At 35.8% G+C, this 21,147-nt stretch overlaps 2 protein-coding genes across 3 annotated transcripts; both read right to left on the reverse strand.

Annotated features, from left to right (window-relative positions):
• Positions 1-1,268: 1,268 nt before the first annotated feature.
• On the reverse strand, positions 1,269-7,130 carry LOC112516657 (ubiquitin-conjugating enzyme E2 35). Its single transcript, XM_025123824.1, has 8 exons — positions 6,957-7,130; positions 6,742-6,769; positions 6,458-6,544; positions 5,656-5,714; positions 3,364-3,405; positions 3,206-3,279; positions 2,339-2,436; positions 1,269-1,549 (listed from the first exon to the last, which is right to left on the reverse strand). The coding sequence occupies exons 1-8, from the start codon at positions 6,990-6,992 to the stop codon at positions 1,512-1,514; spliced, it is 462 nt and encodes a 153-aa protein (XP_024979592.1). The 5' UTR covers positions 6,993-7,130; the 3' UTR covers positions 1,269-1,511.
• Positions 7,131-9,181: 2,051 nt separating this feature from the next.
• Positions 9,182-18,078, reverse strand: LOC112516575 (phosphoenolpyruvate carboxylase 2-like). Of its 2 annotated transcripts, XM_025123695.1 has the most exons (10): positions 17,638-18,078; positions 15,623-16,014; positions 15,131-15,215; positions 14,757-14,979; positions 13,638-13,741; positions 13,187-13,274; positions 12,778-12,932; positions 11,364-12,362; positions 10,236-10,622; positions 9,182-9,744 (listed from the first exon to the last, which is right to left on the reverse strand). In XM_025123695.1, exons 1-10 carry the CDS (start codon positions 17,803-17,805, stop codon positions 9,448-9,450), a joined length of 2,898 nt encoding a protein of 965 aa, XP_024979463.1. In that variant the 5' UTR covers positions 17,806-18,078; the 3' UTR covers positions 9,182-9,447. The 2 variants fall into 2 exon arrangements, with proteins under 2 accessions (XP_024979463.1, XP_024979464.1); XM_025123696.1 differs by lacking the exons at positions 9,182-9,744; positions 10,236-10,622 and having other exon boundaries at positions 11,390-11,462; positions 11,576-12,362.
• Positions 18,079-21,147: the final 3,069 nt, after the last annotated feature.

Below are 21,147 nucleotides of genomic sequence, written 5' to 3' on the forward strand. Positions count from 1 at the left end.
ATAGGAGTATTAGGTGACGAGGAAGAACTATAAGAGAAAGTTGGAAGTTGCAGAAATAAGGATGCTTAGATGGAGATATGGCCAAATTGATAGTAACAAAGCTGGAAATTGCACCTATCGCGAATAAATTGAGATAATGAAGATTACGTGGACCCGTTCTTACCGATAGATGTGGCACTGATGACGATGGTAGAAAGCATAATGGTTAGATAATGGTTAAGCTGTAAGGATGTGGAATAACCGGTTGAAGCATTAACCGGTTATTTGCTGACGTGATAATAACATGAAATTTTTTTAATCTAAAATTAGTCTTCAACCGGTTACCCAAATACTTAAATGTTTAAAACTTTACATTTTAAGTACCAAAATAAAAAAATTAAAAGTAAATTATCCAAAATATGAATCAAATTAAAAATAGTTATTTTTTAATGCAATTTTCAATTTGGAATTTTATCTTGCTTTTGATTGTATTGTCATACACCCTCCTCGTTGATATGAACCAAGATTTGACTTTTATATATCAAACTAGTTATATATACAACTTCAAACTAAAACAAATATTTAAACACTTACTTTGAAACAAAGGGAGTAATTTATATCATCCAGACCATTTATTTAGCAAGGGTGCGCTAAATATACCTCTACTTACTAATTTCTTCCTCACACATCAACATTAAGACTCACTTAAGGGATGTTTACCAAAGAATTTATTAAGTCCTATAGATAAATTTGTCTGTCCAGATAAATTTGTCTGTCTGGTTAAATAGGTGTTTACTTTTTTTTATCTGAACCAACAGTCTGAATAACATAAAATGACCGATTTACCCCCAATATTAATTATTTGAACATCAAAACAAAAAAAATCATAAAGAGGCCGACGATAAGGTGTCTCATATGGGAAGGAGGTGGTGTTTTAAATAAGGAATAGGGGTGTCATTTTGTGGCTGAATGGGTACAACACGTCATTTCTATCTGTGCGATTAAACCATGTTCTGTGCGAATAAGCCGTAAGTAAACAACTGAAATGAGCTGTGCGAATAAGCCAGATAGACCAATAAGCCTAATTAAGCAGCAAATAAACAGCCCCTAATAAATCATTTGAAACAGACAGACACAACTTGATGGAAAAAACCATTGTCGACCACAAGTAAAAAGGTAAGAGTAATTGTGGTGGGGCATGTTAAAATGGGATTCAATCATCCTATTTTTCACAACCCAAATTTATGGATTCTCTTTTGTGCAACAAAACAACAGAGATTCAGATGATATGAAGTCTCTAAAAACATAAGATGCTGCTGCTACTTTTACCCCATAATACTACCGCTATAGATGTTTCACAAAACAAATTAGGAAATGGAGAGTTACTTATCGAAAAAAATACAACGGTATGAAGGAAGTGAACAACATTGATCGTTCATTCAGCGGAATCATTCAAGTTTTCAATCTCAAGACCTAACCAAGTACATTGTTATTTCTTTCATTCTGACCAACACTCGTCTTCCACATCTCGGTTACGCACCACTCGCATACAAACGGGTCCATTCCTTTGCTGCAGGTCGTATATAGTAAACCAAGAAACTCTTTAACGGATTGTTTATTAGGAGAAGGTTCAAATGATCACCATAAATATTTTGAAAACCAGTATATCATTGATACATACTCCTTTTACAAACCAAATAAACTGCACAAACCCGTTTTCATGTGTTACGTGTGAAAATGCAGTGTTTGTTTCATATGTGAAACATTCAAGACTATTCTTTTCCACACACATCAGTTTTGAACATGTCACATATGAAACAATATTGTATAAACACTGCATTTTCGAACGTGTTGTTTCATATATGAAACATACATGAAAGCAGGTTTGTAAGCACGTACGAATTATTGGGTTTGTAAATGATTTTGTCTTGATAGATATACACCATATGAATTTTAGTGAATATATGCACCAACGCACATATACATTAATGGATGAAAGATTGTGTGAAAATACGAGTTAAGCTGAGAAGCGTAAGAAGGGATTCGGACCCTTGATCACTTTAAATCTCACCCCCGCCCCATGAATACAACGGGAGTTGATCTGGTGCACCGCATCAGGGGTGATCTTCAATTAGAATTGATCCAAGGGTGGAAATCCTTTCTTACCCTTCTCACCATAACTTCCATCCTCACCGGAACCCAACCCTTGATAGATATACTTGTTGATAGATACATACTTTGATAGTATATATGTATAACTGGTTCTCAAGGTTCTCAAAAAATTTATGGTTCTCAATTGAACCTGCCCTTGTTTAGTATCTAAAGAACAACAAAATCATTTATTGTTATTGCATATTACCTGTTTCAACAGCTTCAGCTTCATTAGATTTCCAGTGCTTTGCTATGTTCTCAGAAAGAGGATCATCAGGGTTTGGAGCACTTAGAAGAGCTTGAATGCTAGTCAATTCAATTGAACAATGCAAAAGTCAAGCTTCAATTTTTATTAGCAGATGAAAATGACTACTAGCGTTATTTAGATCATGTATGCAAAATATTTATTTCCATCTTCGTCCTTTTATACCAAAAGTTCCAAATTTTTATTTACATTTACAGTTGCTAAACGATGGTATTTCCTCATTCTACCGTCTGTTAGCATGCCAGTATACTATTCAAAGTTCTGTAAAAGCAGACCTGTTGGTATCAGCCATCTAAGAGCATCTCCACCAGATTCTCCAAAATGGTATAAATGAATATTTTGGAGTTTTTAACCTTTTTTTTTGCTCTAACAGATGCTCCAAAACTTACTCCCGAAATTGGATAAAGTAGGGGAGAAAGAGGATCCAAAATCAAATGAAGAGAGAGAAATGGTTTTTTTTATTAACCTGGATATCCAACCTACTATGCGAGCCGACTAATCCAGGGCGACCACCTGCTTTGCAGATAGCCCGGAGTCACCACGTTTGAACCTCCGTGGCCACAAGAGAGAGAGAAATGGTTCTTTATTGTTACACCAATGAAGGTGAATGCGTTATCATTTCATATTAACATTTATTTGATAATTTGTTGGGATATTAAATATTTCATTAATATAATTGATGTTAAAATCTCCAAAATAGAAAGAAACCGGTAGAGTTGAATGTGCATTTCTTTGGGAGATTCTAATTTTGGCTTCTCCATTTTGGAGAAATTATTGAAGATGCTCTAATAATATTATGGACGATTATACCTCAAGAGTACAGTGCGAATCTGAAGAGCAGGGCTCCATTTGTCTTTGAGGATATCAAGACAAATCCTACCAAGCTGCATATAAAACTCATACTAAGAAACAAAGAAACATGGGAAAATCGTAACATTAAAAAAAGTGGTGGGTAGGTAAGGACAGACCTTGTCAATGTTAGGATGGTAAATTTTTGTAAGAAACCGAACCTGTTACATATAAAATACAAAAAGCAAGTCAAACTATTGGAAAACATTACTATTTATACAACACAAGCATAAATGCAAACCTTAAATTGCATTGCACCAAGGCAAGCTTAGATGCATGCAACTTACAACATATTAAGGACCCATGCAAGCAACGAAACAGCCAAATAACACCTGAAATCAATTGTACGCTAACAGGCTAGCACAAACTACTTTCTCAAATACAACAAAAAGAAGACAAGGAGGGATTCAAAAGTTTTCTGAAATCATTAGCTTTTTCGGATGTTCTCCAAAAACACAAAGAATCAGAGAGCAGAAATATTGGATCAAAAAGACTTATAACATTATTACCTCTTTCCTATGTTAATATAATTCTCCCAATAACACAGATTTTAACAGATTCATGCAGTAGGGTTTAATGGTTATAAGTAAGGTATTCAACATATTCGCATCAAGGACTTGTATCGAGGGTTCATCTCTAAGACTCCATATAAATGATAGGTGATTGCAACCTTTCACGAAAGCAGCACAGATTCATATCAGTCCGAAGTACAAGCAATCACAACTCTGATGAGGTAATGGCAAAAGAAGCATGATTAACGGCTCGTATAATGAGAGATGTGAGAGTGAGGGGAAGAAATGTGTTCTCTTAGGAATACGATATCTTTGAATGATATCTCATGGTTCAAGGATTAAAATTTTGTTAAAAGGCAAAATACACCACTACCATCACCTGTTACACTCACATTGTTACATTTCAGGAAAGCCTGTGGCAACCTTTTTACATTAGATCATTTCTGATTGTAAAGAGAATACATACATCCATAGGTGACTTATGTGCAGGGAGGAAGGAGACTGACTGCTCACACTCTGTAATATCAAATTAGTTGTGTTGTCTAATTAACAACAATTGCAAAAACAGCATAATGACTTTGGTGTTCAGCAAAGAAATGTTGCTCTATGATGGAAATACATCATAAAACAGCAAAGGAAGAAGGATTCTTTTGAAATAAAATACTAGCATCTCCCATACTATTGTTGTCAACTTTGACATTCAGAATGAAAACACATGATAAAATAGCATCGAATAAATATATCAGTTACCCCAATTGATGATAAAAATATCAATTTTCATATGTACAGGGTGGATTTGTATTGTAAAGTTCACAAGAGATGCTTTGAATTTTTTGCATCTAGTTGGAAATTTTATATACCAATGCATGTCCTAGCAAATGATATTACTCCATTGTAATATTTGATCATGAGAGCACATACCAGCACGCTAGCAACTCAGTAGGAGAAGCTTCGAACGTTTTCAACGTAGACCATAAAGACAATATTGATTAGATGTTAAGTGTCACGAAGTCATGTCCTAAGCTATAGCAAACAGAATTCTAAGTTGGTCTCCATGGGAAATAGAGACACACAAATAAGAAGAACGACAAGTTGTCTAGACTCCTCAGTCACACACGTACTGTACATGTTCTTTCATACATGCCAAGCTACTGTCAAATCATTCTCTTCAATCCACTTGCTTTAGACAGACAACAATACTTTTAAACGATTTAACTAACCCAGAAGACTCTAAAGTGCATGGAATGCCCACATCTATATTACATCAGACTACAAGCCATATGACCAGCAATCCAGCATACTCAGGAGGTCAAAAAGTTATGATGGTAGCCTTACATACGAGCATTGTATGTTCAAGTAAAGTATGTCCTACACTAATAACTTCGTGGAAATAAAGCAAAGAGACAGAATAGGATGATAATCAGTTCAATACAAATAGGCATGGTAGAACAACACAAAGAAGGTTTCCAAAGATCATGTGAAAGATTGTCTAGTTCATGGAAGCACATGTCCTGCATAAACAGAATATACAAGTAAACATATCATAACATACTGTATCCCAGATTGCTTCTGCCATGATTTGACTAAGGAACACAATTATAATTGGGAGCAGTATCCTCTCAGCTGCCTCAAAATGTGTTAACTAACTTATTACATATTATCATCAAGGTAAATTATTCTTATCCTCAATGGAGGTATAACTACCGATTTAATGCACAGATTCAGAGTGTAGTATTCACAATAGAGAAGGAGCCAATGTCACAGCCATTCAATGGAATCATAATAGTTTGCTATATCCCTCCCAATAGAGCATCAAACATTATCACAGGAATAATCATATAGCACATAGGGGAATTGGACAATCTTGCTAACATGTCTAACTATTATATATTCTTGTACCTTGGGAGCAGCCATTGGATATTCTTCTGGCAGAAATAACTCCAGTTTGAAAACTCCTCCTATTGATCAACCAGAGAGAAAAGCATGCATAAAATAAGAACTTTCTCTGAATTGTATATAACAGCAAAAGCAACAACCAAGGCCTCCTGGATATTTTATACAGAATGGACATCAAGCTATTCACTCAATAAAAAAATTTAAGAAGTGCGGAGATAAACATCTACTCCATTGTAACTGTGTGACTAATGATAATGAATTAAATAAAGAATTAATGAGGTTAAAAAATCACAGAAGCACGACTATTCTTTCCATCATAGACGTAAAACTCAGCTTACACTGTAAAATACCAATGCTCAAATGTATGAATCAAAGTTCCCACCCCATCTCAGTAAAAGATAAACAAAAAGCCAAGGTTTGACTTTGATAAAATCAAATGTGTTGTTTACAGGTCAAAACTTCGTGTTTCCTTGACTTTTCAGATGTTCTGAAAGGTACATCAGAACTTATAACACCTATTTGCTAAGTGATATACTAGGACTGACATCACAAAATCATAGCATAGCTCTTTCTTGTAACAGAATTACTAACAGGTAGAACCTGTCAAAACTTTTATGTGTATATGATATCTAAGTTCGAGAGGAGGTTTCTTCAATGTTAAACATCCTAAACATAGCTGTACACAAATATCTCATTCTTTCCTAAGCCCTTTTCAAATGAAATAAACAATAAAGGAACAGTTAACAAACTAAAACTACTGTTATGCAGACCAGTACAGGTAAAAAGCCATCCATAAGTTGAATACCTTCGTAAGGAGACTGTGTTGGACCAAGGATCATGACATTAAAATACCGCATGTTATCTTCCGATGGCGATGCGCTTATCCCCGGAGCTACACCAACAAAATCACAAAAAAATAAACACAAACACCAAACAAATCTTTCCTTGCCCTTCCAAATGACAACACCTATAAATCTTCTTGATCCAAATCCTCATGCAATCATTACAATTCTCCAACATATTTACAAATTCAAATGAGATTCCTTATAATAATTCAGAAAAAACTTAAGGAATAAAGTTAAAGTTCACCTGGTTCGCTGAGTAAGCGCTGAGTTTCCTGGATCATAACAACAAAGTCAAAATCTAAGTTAGGGTTTCCAGATATATAATGATCGATGAAATAATCTGAAACAAGATAAATACATACATACAAACATATACATATTCTGACAAACAAAATAATGAAATCGATGACTTGAGAAATGGATCAGAAGAGCAGGATCACGACTTGTTCGTGCTAATACCTTGATAATTCTGCGAGGGAGATTGCTGTTCGCCATGGAAGGGGAAGATTTACGCTAAGGGGGCTTTTGCCTTTTTTAGGAGAGATAAAGAGAGAAAGAGGGTTTTCTAGAGAGAGAAAGTGAATGGGAAATTATGGATTCGAGACTTTCTTCTCTAGCCGCGAGCCAAACTTCGGAGAAGGGTTCGATTGTATTTGATGTAATATTCATTTCCCAAATTGCAAATCGGGCCTCTATTTTTGCAAAATTGTCAATTCTAGTCTCCTAATTTAGTAAAGTTGCAAGATACGTCCTCTAACTTTGAGTTTATTACCATCCACACCAATACTTTTGAATTGATCCACACTTCGTATTTCAAACGGTTGAAAATTATATATTTGTGTAAGGGGTTATTGATTTACCTCTTAATAGTTCCATTAAGAGGCAAATTTTGAATCGTTAAGAGATTAATCTTTTTTGTTAAAAAAAAAAAGTCAGCCGCTTAATGGTTCTAAAACTCTCTGAATGATTTTGTATCATAGATCTCCCTTAATCATTAAGAGCCATAATTTTATTGTACACAATTACTAAACAATTATATTTCATTTTGCACTATATCATGAGAGTGTCTTAATCATTCTGACCACTTAATCATTCTGCACCAAACCATACAGCAATTGTCAAACAGCCCCTAAATATATCATCCCATAATTTGTGGTGTCATGTCCTCGAGACATCCAAAATTGCCAAAGATTTAACTGTAAATAATCCATCTCCTATAAATTCAAAAGTAGATTTATAAGTTTTCTATAAGTTCAAAGCTGTGGACTACTGACAACTTCTATCATGATTTTAAGCTGAATTCGTAGTTGATGGTCAGCCTGTTGTTTTGGATTTGGGGCTTGATAGTTGGAATTAGACTCGTTTCTTATATCATCGGGATGGTGGGACAAAACCTCTGAGCGTGATGAGTCCTTGGAGAGGATGTTTGTAACATTTTAGGCAAATTCCAGATCGTCGATTACAAGGAGTATTTATGGGACATTAATTAATCTTTTTACACTGTATAATAATAGAACAAAACAAAAGAAATGAAATACTTAAAATGCATATATTTTAACAGATAAAATTTTGTAACTATAAGGGTGGTGTCTGATTGGTTTGAGCTTGAACTCCAAATGTAAAAAGTGTCTGGAGGTCCAGATTCAAATCCAATGAGAAATAATTTTTTTTTTGTGGTCATGGAGGTTCAAATGCGATAACTCTGGGCTACTCGCAAAACATGTGGTCTTCCTGGGACTGGTCGGCTCGCATAGCGGGTTGAATATCCAGATTAATCTAAAAAAATTGATATGTTCTTTTGTGCATTTTTTAGTTAATTAATTGATATTGAAGTTAAGGGTTTAAATTGAAGACATTTAAGTTATCTAAAAAATTTCTTTATCGATTTAAAAGCTGACGTTAGAGTCATATAGAATATGGTAACACTTTCAATCAATAAATTGAACGATTTAAAAGTAGTTCAAAGTATACTTAAGTATTTATAACCTTCAAAATAAATTTATTCAGAAAATCAAGGGACTGTTTACCAAACGCTTATTTGGGTAAGTGAACACTAAGTCATATTACCTTATCGGAAGAATATGGTAATGATCTGAATCTTATCTGGTAATAGCGAGACAAGGACCAAAAGTCTTACCCGGTAAGTAAGGGTGACGACTCTTACCATGGTAAGTGCTTACCGGATAAATTATTGCATATATATGATACTGTTTTGATGAACTAAAATCTTACCCGGTAAGTAAATGATAATGTTAAACTTTACTAGTAAGCACTTATTGGATAAGTGTCTGGTAAACTGCCCCTAATACGGTTGCACATTTCACGAACCTAAATTTTTTTACCCTTCGACGGAGAAATAATAGGGTGGCACCACTGTAAGTCCGTCCTTGCGATAATCTTATCCGGTAAGAGAGAAAACAAGGATCGAGAGTTTTACTCCGTAAGAGAGGGTAATGACCCTTACCCGGTAAGCGCTTACGTGGTTATAAATGTTTACCATTCAATTCATTTTGATGGCAAGAAATGTTAACCACTAAGGTAAATGAGAGTGATGACTCTTGCCTGTAAGCAGTTACCCAGTAAGCAGAAAGTTTACAACCATAATTTTGCATTTACAAGAACTCCTATCAGAAGTCAAAATTTCACGGTACCAAATTCTGTAAATATCTAACGGTACAAATAAAATGGCAGTTGAGGTTGTAACATCGATTGTTTGATACCGTACATTTATTCATAGCAACGATGGAACCATTTCATTGATAAAAAAACGAAGCCGATAACGAGGGGTTCGCATAATTTTCCGGCATGCGACCACCCGACAACCAAATAACTCAAGAACTGTCGGTAACAACCTATCTATAGCGAGGGATAACGCCTTTCGGGAAATTAGAAAGGGTTAAGAAGACGATAAACTTAATTTCGTAAGAATGTGGTAAAAGAAGTCCAATGGTTAACCGGTGTTCTGCATTCCGGCAGCAATACCCTTCATGGTCAAGATGAGTGTGTCCTCCAAACCGGGTGCGTACTCGCTTGTCGGGTTCAGTTTGATGAGTTCATCCGCCGGTTTACTTGGTTCCGGACCGTCTTTAGAGATATGAGGCCTTAACTTCACATGATAGTTTGGATCACGAATCCGTTTTAGCGTGTACGCTTGGCATACGTTCAAAGTCGTGATGTATGAATCACGCAATCGAAGCCTTTGTTTCAAGAAGGGATTGCCCTCAAGAAGATCCTTATGTCCAGCAATCTATGAACCAAAAAACACAAAAAAACATATCATGTAGTACCCGACTCCGCTACTTAGAGCATCTTCAACAGCTATGCTGAAATAGAGATTTTGGACATATAATATATATCTTTTTTCTCTAACAGCTATGCTATAACATATGCTAAAATAGAAAAAGAAAGTGTAGAAATCTCTAAAACTCCATATTTAAGAGAGAGAAATAATATTTAATTCTTTTTAACCAACAAGAGACATTGAATTAAGTCTTTAAGAGAGAAAAATAATATTTTATTAAATGTATTGAATATTTTAATAATATAGTTAATGATGGAACTGTTAAAATAGAGTATCTCTTGGAGTTAGATATAATGTTTTTTTACAAAATTTAAAATTTGATACTCTAATTTAGAAAAATTATAGCATTGTTGCTAGAGATGCTCTTAGCTCGTTAAGTCATGCAGAACGGTTAATCGTTCATCTAGAATGTTATAAAGCCGAACCAAGATACGTACCTGAAGGATGAGATTCCGGGTTTCAACATAGTTTGCCCGTAAGGATTCTCCGAAAGACCACAAATCATTAGAAACGAGCAGTTTGTCGTATAAAGCAGCGATACCAGGGTCTCCTTTGGCGAACACCATTTCGACCAAATCGATAGTGACCCTGAAGAAAGGCCATGTTTTGTACATCTCCTGTAGCATTAAAAGACTCTTGGCGTCTTTTTCAATGGCTTTCTTGAATGCACCACCAAAGCCGAGCCAAACGGGGAGATGGAACCTCGTTTGAGTCCAGGCAAAGATCCATGGAATTGCTCTGAGCGATTCTATGCCTCCGCTTGGCTTCCGTTTGGACGGGCGGCTCCCAATGTTCATCCGCCCGTACTCCAATTCGGGTGTGGCCTGTAACATACGGAGGAAGAAACAACATATATATGAACAGGACTCGATCAAATGAAAATGTTAAATGGTCAAATGCTCTCCAAATTTGTATGTAAACCAGTTACATTTATGAGAATTTGTGGAACCCCTTTGCATTACTTTCCGAAAGAGCCCTTAGGTTCTAAAACGCCCCCTCCAACGGAGAGCAGAAGGGCAGAGATTGTGTCAAAGTATCGAAAGGGGACTAGACGAGTATAGATTGCCCCAGATTGTTGAGTCCCTTGAGTGGTAGACCTTAGCCAGACCCGTCTATTAGCATTGTAATATGGGTTTTTGAATAGGCCCCCAAAATTTTGGGGCCCAATTTTACTTGTGTTCGGGACTGATTTATATAGACACGTGAACCAACCTTGACGAAGATCTACCTAAATATCTTTCAGAATCAAAAGCGCTATTTAATTTCAGAATTTGTCGATCAAAAATAAAAACGACTCTTCGATATTCTTTTCATTTTGTCATTTTAAACGTTTCAGATGATCAATAGTTTTAGCACAGGTGTAACAGGGCGTCCAAAAAGATTGGGACGACACTGACTTTAACTCTGATACGATATGAGAATATGTGGAACCCGAATAGAAAGAGCCTTTTGAGGAAAGAAGTGAGGTTCCAACATATATTGTGGAGAAATGGTTCAAGTCTAGCCGCTACGGGACTCTAACAACAGTAATGAAATGGAATCGTAATGCATGATACAATACTTACAAGGCGGAAATACTCGACAAACCGTGGTTCCTTGAAAACGATCGAACGATACTGTTCAGTTGCATAGATTGCGAGATTGTCCATAAGTTGACGCCATTCCTGTCGAGGTGAGATAGGGGGATTCATCCCGTGCTCAAGGGTAGCTGCACAGAACCTCTGAAGTGTTCTAAAACACAAATGTTCTTCACCAAAAGACTGTTCTATAACCTCACCTTGAACTGTGACTCGAAGGGACCCATGAATGGTCTCCGGTGGTTGGGAAAGTATAGCCAGATGGGTCGGTCCACCCCCTCTCCCGACGGTTCCACCGCGCCCATGGAACATGGTGAGCTTAACTCCRWACTTTTTMGCAACSTTTATAAGCTCTTCTTGAGCCTTGTACAGTTGCCACGCAGCAGAAAGCCTTCCAGCATCCTTTCCTGAATCCGAATACCCAACCATAACTTCTTGTTTACCATCAATCCGGTTTCTGTACCACTCGATCGAGAAAAGACGGGCCACGGCAGCAGGAGCCGCATCGAGATCTGCAAGTTTCTCAAAAAGTGGAACCACCCTCAACGGTTGCTTTACATGGCATTCCCGTTGAAGCAACTCAACAGCAAGCACATCAGAAGGGGATGTAGCCATGGAGATAATGTAAGCACCAAAACAGTCCGATGGGAGTTCCGCTAACACATGGAATGTATCCAAAACATCTGCAATTTCCTCAGTTTGTGGGAGATCGGGACCAAAAAGAGGACGTTTTCCGCGAAGCTCTTCTAGAAGCCATTCTTGACGCTTTTCTTCAGACCATTCGCGATAAGAGCCAATCTCCAAATGTTGAGTGATGGCATCAAGGACGTCTGTGTGGCGCTCAGATTCTTGACGTATATCAAGTCTCACAAGTGAGAGCCCGAATGTGGATACTTGCCTTAAGAAATCAAGAAGGATTCCATCGGCAATCACGCGGTCACCACACATACATAGCGATCTGTAGCATAGCTCAAGAGGTTCCAAGAACTGCAAAACATTTAGGAAGTTTGAAATATGGTCCAGGAAGAATCAAATATGCAGGGACATGTTCATTTGAAAACCGTAAATATTTTGAGAACCATGAGAAGCTTGATATTCATGAATGTTTAGGTGTGTTCATCATGGATAATTTATGAATAGATGGTTCTCAAGAGGTTCCAAGAACTGCAAAAGCTTTAGAATTTTTGAATTATGGTCCACAAAGCATCAAATATGCAGGGGGATGTTCATTTAAAACCGTAAATGTTTTGAGAACCATGAAAAGCATGATATTCATGAATGTTTAGGTATATTCATGATGAATAAATTAATGAATAGTCAGTTCTCACAGTTCTCTCCCTAAATGAACTTTTCCCATATGCACAAATGGAAAGAACTTATTTATGGTGAAAGGGTGAGAAACCTGTTCAATGCTGGTATAAGCATGCTCCTCTGGAATGTCAGAAAACCCATGGGCTAATAGATGACGGGAGCGTTCACGTGTATTATATAACTTGTCCCTCACATCACCAAGAATAACACGGTAAGGTTCGGTGGGAGGAACCTGTTTCCAGAACTCTGAAGAAAAAGACCGAACATTCAAACAACTTTGAATAATTACTTGTAATCAAAACCAAACCAAACCAAAAAAAGGGGCCCAGTAAATCCCACTAGGATCTGGGTCGGGGTGAGATGTAGGCAGACTTGACCGTTACCCCCAAAGAGTAGGGCCGCTTATTACTTATAATCACATACTACAAAGACAGGGTAGTGAATTACTTCTATTGGATTTTGATATAACAGTAGTAAAACGTATTTTTAACATCAATCACCTATGTAGTGTTTCACATCTCTCCTTGCTGATCTATAAAGTTCTTCAGCTCGAAATCGAAGTTCATCGCTACATCGCCACATGGATAACTAGCAAGAATGATGCAGGAGTAAATAAAATGCTCAAAAGAGAGTACATAAAGCAGGATCTTGAACTAAATACAGAAGCGGACCCAGAAAGTTTTTCAAGTGGTGCCACAATTTGCCTATAAAAAGTTATATAATTTTTTCCCCATAATATTAGTATATATGTGTTGGTTGGTTCCTTATCCTTGCATAAAAGAGACTCATGTTTGAGTCCGGTCTACATATATTTTAAAAAACACAAGAGGTATTTTTTTCCCTTACGACAGAATCATGAAGTCGTGGCCCGTGCCATCGTATCATTCCATGTGGGTCCGGCCCTGACTACATAAACGTAAGGAGACAGTGAGTAGTTAAGGATTTGCATACCTCAAACATTAGATCCTCTATCTGGGAAAAGTACATGTTTGCAACCATCATTCTAGCAAGTAAGCAGACATCCCTTGTCACCTCAGGAGTTACCCTAGGATTACCTACATTCGATTGCAAAGAGATATTATGCAAAAAAACCAACCACTTACACTTAGTTCAGGCTATTTTAGCTGACTGACCTATAAAACTGACTATAGGGCCTATCTGATAGCAACTTAATGAGCTTAATGGGACTCACAGCTTATTCAGTCAGCTATAGATGATTGTTTGGTAGTGGCTTAATGATATAGAAAGGGGCTTATTCAGTAAGCTTTTAGGGAGGAGCTTTATGTAGAAAACCAAGTTTTTTCCACACTTGCCCCTCCCAATTAAAAAACACGCTACTTCCATCTATGAAAAACCCTTCCCATGGACCGCTTTATCCATGCAGGACTAAATGGAAAACCAACCAAACAGCCCCTTAGGAGGCCGTTTATTTTTTACCATTAAGCTCTGTATTTGTTAAGCTGTCTATAAGCATTAATCTGTATGGATTTGTTGTTTGATTTTTGTCCTCAATAATTGGTCTAAACAACAAAAATTACCATTTTAACCTTCTGTCTACAAATGAAACTTAATTGTTTGATAATTCTGTGAATGACAAAAAATAGATTTGTATGAACTATTTAAAATAACATAAATAATAGAAATTCAACAAGTTCATTATATAATACTTAATAACTTTAAATATATTTAAAACAATCGAGCCTCATTGTTTGATTAAAAATTTTAAATTTACGCATTTGATGATAGACTATTTATTTTTTAGCAAGACATGAGATTAAAAATTGTAGGGCAAGGGTAATTTTCCAAAAAATCATAGCTTAATGCATTAGGATAGGGTGGGCAGGCTTACCATATTAAGCCCATCTCTTAGTATTAAGTTAAAATTATTTTTTAAATTACTTGATCAATTAAGCTACCCATTAAACTTAATAAGTTGATCAATTAAGCTACCCACCAAAGGAACCTTCCTAGTTCTCAGGGTCTGCCAACGACCATAATTAGTTTTTTCCCAATGCCTGCTGCAATTAAGCTTATAGAGTAGCAGCTAAATACGTTTAGTAGGAAACATACCATCACGATCACCACCCATCCACGAAGAGAATTGTATAAGAGGGGAATTGTATGGAACACGTTCATTGATCCCGATGTTCTTAAGAGCTGTGTCAACACGACGCAAGAATTTAGGAACGCCTTTCCAAATTGTTTCATGGAAGTAGCTCATTCCAGCTCTCATTTCATCTTGTGGGGTTGGAGGATTTCTACGAATCTCGTCTGTGCGGAAAGCAGCTTGAATCTACAGATTAGATTGGATAAATTGAAAAAAGCCGAGAAGGATTCCACTAGTTTGACATTAGTACACTAGACTAATCGTCAAACACTACCACGTAAAAACACATAGAATCATGTTGAGAATGGAGGGAGCACATCAAAGTGATAATACTTACTTCCCTCTGCAAAGCCTCATCCAGTTCCTGCTTATCATCAGGAGTGATGTCTTTGGCATATAACTCGGCCAGATAGTCCCGAATCCTAAGAAGAACAAAGAAACTTGTGAGAAAATGTGGAACCTGTTAGATTACTCTCCAACAGAGCCCTTGAGCAGAGATTTCATCGTATATAGAGGAGAAATAGTCTAAGTCTAGCCGATGTGGGACTCCAATACGCCCCTTCCAATGGATGCTAGACGAGCGCAGATTGTTTCAAAGTGTCGAGTCCCTAGAGTGGTAGATCTTGGCTCTAATACCATGTGAGATTATGTGAAACCCCCATTAAATTACCCTCCAAAAGAGCCCTTAAGGAGAGAATGGAGGTTCCAACAGATATTGTGGAGAAATGGTCCAAGTCTAGCGGATATAGGACTCTAACAAAACTGGAAGTAAGAGAAACGAAGAATTTGACTATTTGGTAAAAGTCGGACGAAGAATTAAAGGATACACCTTCCATGCTTTTGAAGCAAAGATCTCCGAACAGCTTGAGTTGGATGAGCAGTTAAGACCAAATCAACTGTTTGGTTCTTTAGTGCATCAAAAACCTCTTCAGGAGACTTCTTAAGCTTATGCACAAGACGTTTGAGAGTTTCTTCGATGTCAGATTCAGTTGTTGCCATAGCCTCATCACCAAAATCACCCGTCTTCAGTTTGATCCTCCGGCGATGAGCAATCTGAACCTCTTCTGCCAGATTGGCCAAGTTAAGCATGTTACTGAAAGCCTTTGCAATGACAATGGAATCACCAGGATCTAAACTTGTCAGCACACTTCCAAGTTCCTCCAGCTTCTTGGGGTCATGCTTTGATTCATACTCAGCAGAAAGCTCATGGCATTCTTGAACCTACACAGAGAGGAGACACAACTATGTTAATGGTCCGTAAGTTCAAGCAATCAAGAACCCAAAATTCATTTGAGCTATGTGAGAGATTGAAAGGTCCTTTGGATGAATGACCTTAAATGAGTTTTCAATTAGGAGCATGATCTTCTAAAGAATAGCTCAATGACCTTCATCATACTTATTCCTGGTTCAAAACAGTCTGTTTTGGTTCAAAACAACTTGCTTCTGTAAAAACTTAGAAATACACTAGAGGATTAGAATCTCAAATTATGGTTTTAGTTCCATTTTGAGAACAAGAAACTTTGTTCTCCTTGTCGATTGGTTTCACAACTATCCCATCAACATTTTTTGAATCCTCCTCATCTGATAAGGGTATCATTAAATAACATCATTGGTAGACCTTTGGACAGCTCTGACATTACATGTGGTTGGGGATGACTTCAATTGATCTTTGTTATCTGGATTTTCGAGATTGGGCATAGAACTGGAAGAATATACCAATGTCCAAACACAAAGTGTGATTAACCAACAATAGAAGAAAAACAAGGATGGCTGATATCATTAACATTCAGAATGTCGTAATGTGGGTCATATACTAAAATACTTAAAACTAGTACATGGCAAATCCTCTATTTTTGAGTGGCAGGCTGTTTCTTGGGAAAAAAATTCATAATGCAGCCAAGCTTATAGTATAGAAGTATAGAAATTGAAAACAATTGCAAATTATACTCATAAGCATGTAAATTTATCTGAGGTTATATGAGAAATTTCAAAACAGAACCTTTCATGATGGAAGCAAACCAAAAATACTTATGATGTGCTTAAAGCACTAGAAGTGAGTTTGATAATTCATATATGCTCATTAAAATTGTTTAACCTCCATCGTCAAATATTCTCATGATTTTCTGCAGGTTGCCCACCGACCACCCATCAAAGAACAAGTCCTTCCATCAATAATTTGTTGATAATAAAGCAATGGCATAGAAAAAGTGACAAGACTAGAAAGTCATGAGAAAGAGTATATCATAAAGATAGGGAATAAAACATTTATTGGTTATTGTAAGCTTTCAGCATTTCAGTTGAAGGAGCAACGGTCTTAGGGGCTGTTTGGTTTATTTTTTGTTAAACCCTCTATGGAATAAGTTGTCTGCGTATATTAAGTTGCGAGTATGGATTAAACTAAACTGTTCTTTGTTGGTTATGTTGAATAACCCGTGTGAGTAATAAAAATGACCATTCTACCCTAAGTCTTTGTTCTTTTGTTTTTTCTTTACAGTTTTGAGTGTTTGAGTTTAACTATCAATAAGCATGATGTAGAAATCCTATAAATTTAGTTTTTGAGAAGGTCATTCACCTAAATAGCCCATTGAGACTTTTCATCAAACACTTAATAAGCAATCAACATGGAATGTCCAATCAAACGGATATACATTTCATTTCTGTAAATATATCAAATTTGGGTTCTGCAAATCTTCATGCGTTAACAACAATTGTAATCTGGCTTCTGGCAGTTCATTCAAATCACATTTTATGAGTGATAACCATCAAAATCGGGATGAAAATAGCCAACGAAATTACACATAAAAATAAAAACAGAAAACACGAAAAGGAATGGCGGGAACATACTGTTTCTTTGAGAACCTCCCCGTGTAAATCCTGGAGAATATCGAGAAACTTGTCCAAAAGCAAAGCATCATACTCGATAAGCTTATCATCTTCGGAAACTTTTCCAGGGACTAAAAGCCTCAATTGAGCATCAATCGATGCCAATTTCTCTACATTCTTATGAGCCATTACACAACACACAGTGCGTAATCGTAATCAGGCTTTCTCAATTCACCAATTCTGAAGCATAAAATAAAATCAAACCGAAAAATCACGGAATTGAACGGATCCATCACAAAGTTCTGATCACGACCCAAAAGAATAGTACCCCATAAAAATTGGAGATTGACTAGTTCACAAAACAAATCCACGTGTATCTTCACGAACATTGAACAATACCCCATGAAAATTATAAATAAATTACGTTCATGTTGATTAGATACAGAGGGAATTAGAGAAAAACCACCAGATGCTTTGAAGATGATGATGCATGCAGAAAAATGGTTCCGGTGTTGGATCAAAAGGCTACGCTAATTGGAATCGGTTTTAGTGCTTAGAAACACTTGAAAATTGTATGCTTTTTATATAAAACAAACGATTTTTACAATTCATATTGTAACTACCAAAATAATGGTAATAGATATCGTTTGTAGCGGTGATTATCGGTTGGATTGATCCGGATTGAAAATATTTGAACAATTTAATCTAATGTTTATGGTTTTAAAAGCCTGAACCTAACCTAAATCGAGTTGGTAGGATTAGTTGGTTGATTATTTGGTACATAAAAATTTCATACTACTCATACTTCTTTTTTCATCATCCTCCATCCGGTACAATGTATTCATGCTTCTTAATCCTCCATTTGGTACAACATATCCATACTTACTAAATCTTAAGTATATCACATTCAATTAATTTTCTCAATATATATATACATATATATATGTATATATGTGTGTGTATTCAAAGTTACTGAACATATATACATATGAGTTATATAGATATCAGACCAAATTGAAAATATATGTATATGAAGATAGTACGTGATTCTCTGATGTATATATTAACAGAGACTCAATAATCATATTAAATCCAAGAAATAAAATGATATCGAGTTAATCTGGTTGGAATTGGGTTAAAATAAAAGTAACCTAATATCAATCCAAAACCTTTGGTTTGAAGATTTTACAACTCGATTAGACATCGGGTTGCTTCAGTTGAATTATTTTGCATTGAGTTATGTTGGGTTGATCGAGTTGTTCAGGTTTTTGGGCACCCCTGATCGTCTTCTCTATCCACATCCAGATTCACAACAAGACGAACCTAGAATTTTCTTCAAATACTGGCATCATTTGACTATAAGAAACAAATATAGTGATATTTTTCATAAAATAATTACTAATCTATTGGTTAGTTCGTTAATTTTCACATATGAGGTATTGTATTCAAGTCTTTTATTGCAATTTTTTTTCAAAAAAACACAATAAATCTGAAATTAAAAACTAAAAACTAAGAAAATGACACTAACAAGATCTGAACTCAGGTGTAGGATGAAAGAAAAGCATTGCAAACCAACTTTACTAAGAGAAATTTGTAGTTTCTAAATATATACGGTGTCACTTTTCACACCTCTATAATCTTTTACACTACAACGCATGAACGAAGCAGTAGTCGTGCCACCAGATATACCACTTGGGTCCGTCCCTAAATATATGAAGTATCCAATCTCTTATAATATAACTTCAGCCCTCTTTCCAACCAGTGTGGGATCTTACACGTATATAAAAGATGTCAATAATTTATAAAATATTAACTGTGTATCCATATAACAGAGTTGTATGTAAATATTTATTGTAAATTGAGAATAAATAAATTAATATAATTTATCATAAAAATTTGAAAATTATGAATCATTTTGTGTTCAATATTTATTGTGACATTCCACAAATTATTACTTAGGGGGTGTTTTGGGATTGCTTATAAAAAACAATTTGTTAACTCATTCGGATGTGACACCTGTAATAAGCATTTTTGAGTGTTTGGATAAACAACTTATACCGATGTCAAACCGGTAACAAAGAGTTTTTGAATAAGTTAAATCTTTCTAACTTATAATAAGTCGATATGTGCTTTTGTAGAAAAAACATAAGTTGTTTCAAATAAGCAATCCCAAACACCCCCTTAATCAATATTACATTAATTATTCACCGAACAAAAACCCTTGTTCTTTTAGATCAAAATGAGTCATTAATCGGGAATTTTTCTAAAATTTTATTTATTTCAGACTAAAGTTATACTGGTGTGCCTTTTTTATTTCAGAATAATGTCATTAAATAGACTGTGAACATTCAGATTGAAGTTAACTCGACTGACAATAAGACTTTGACCTTTGAGGATCTTCTTTAGAGGTCAGCGAATCTACTCCTTCAAGGCCAAGGGCTCATGGGATTAATCGATGTGTGTGTAAACTGGTCTGGACACTCATGGTTAATAAAAAAATTCAAATACAGAGAACCCCAATTAAAATCCTAGAGTTTTTTGGTTCAGAGAAAATTGTTCTGATCATAAAATCCTTAGAGTTTACGTTTAGTTTTGATTCATAAAATTTAACCCTCTTAACATTTCGTACTTGACATTCTAATAATGGCCCAGTAAACTCGTATCGTTTAGACTGTTTCAAATTGTGATTCGATCAATTAATTGTGTTTTAAGAAATATTAAGCTACTAAGGTTATGGGTCAACATTTTTGATGTTGTCAATTACCTTTCAGACTTGTTTTCATAATTAATATGATTTATTACCCGTTTTTGTGTGATTATATGTTTTTTTTAAATATATAATATTTATATACGGAAATGCAACAAATAAACCCACACACTCTCATATTTGACGAGGTTTGAACCTTTGACCTCCTTGGAGGCCAAAGACTACAACACCGCTAGGCCAAAGGCCCTTTAGTGTGTGATGTAAGGTACATCAAGCTACTAACTAACGGGGGCGGGGGCGGGGGGTTATAGACATATCAATAAGGCATCAATAATGTGACACCATATGTGGCGGTGTGATAGTCCATGGTAGCGTGATTAGTCTATGACATATCCTTTGTGTTTTGATGGGAGCACTCATGGGTGATTCAGGAGGCGTATGAGTCGGTTATAACGTTTTTTTTTTACTTGATCATCTAATGAATACTGGTCATATGCCCAACACCCCATCTAACGCTTTTTGGTACATGCAAATATGTACATTCAATGCACATGTTTGTGGGACATCTGTCTGACACTTGTTCTATTTGTCCCTGTAACTTGATACGTAATATGTGATCAGTTATTAAGAGAAGTTTTGATCATTTTACCTTATTTAATGGATTTTTTTAAGGAACATTATCTTAAAAAACCAAATCAGTAATGAAATACAAACCACAACAGCTATGAATATATTTAATGCATTTAATATTTAAATTCTGGTTATATCATATATGCAAATATATATATATATATATATATATATATATATATATATACTTTTTA

The sequence above is a fragment of the Cynara cardunculus genome (genome assembly GCF_001531365.2).
Source record: "Cynara cardunculus var. scolymus isolate 2C chromosome LG 8, CcrdV1, whole genome shotgun sequence".
Lineage (NCBI taxonomy): Eukaryota > Viridiplantae > Streptophyta > Magnoliopsida > Asterales > Asteraceae > Cynara > Cynara cardunculus.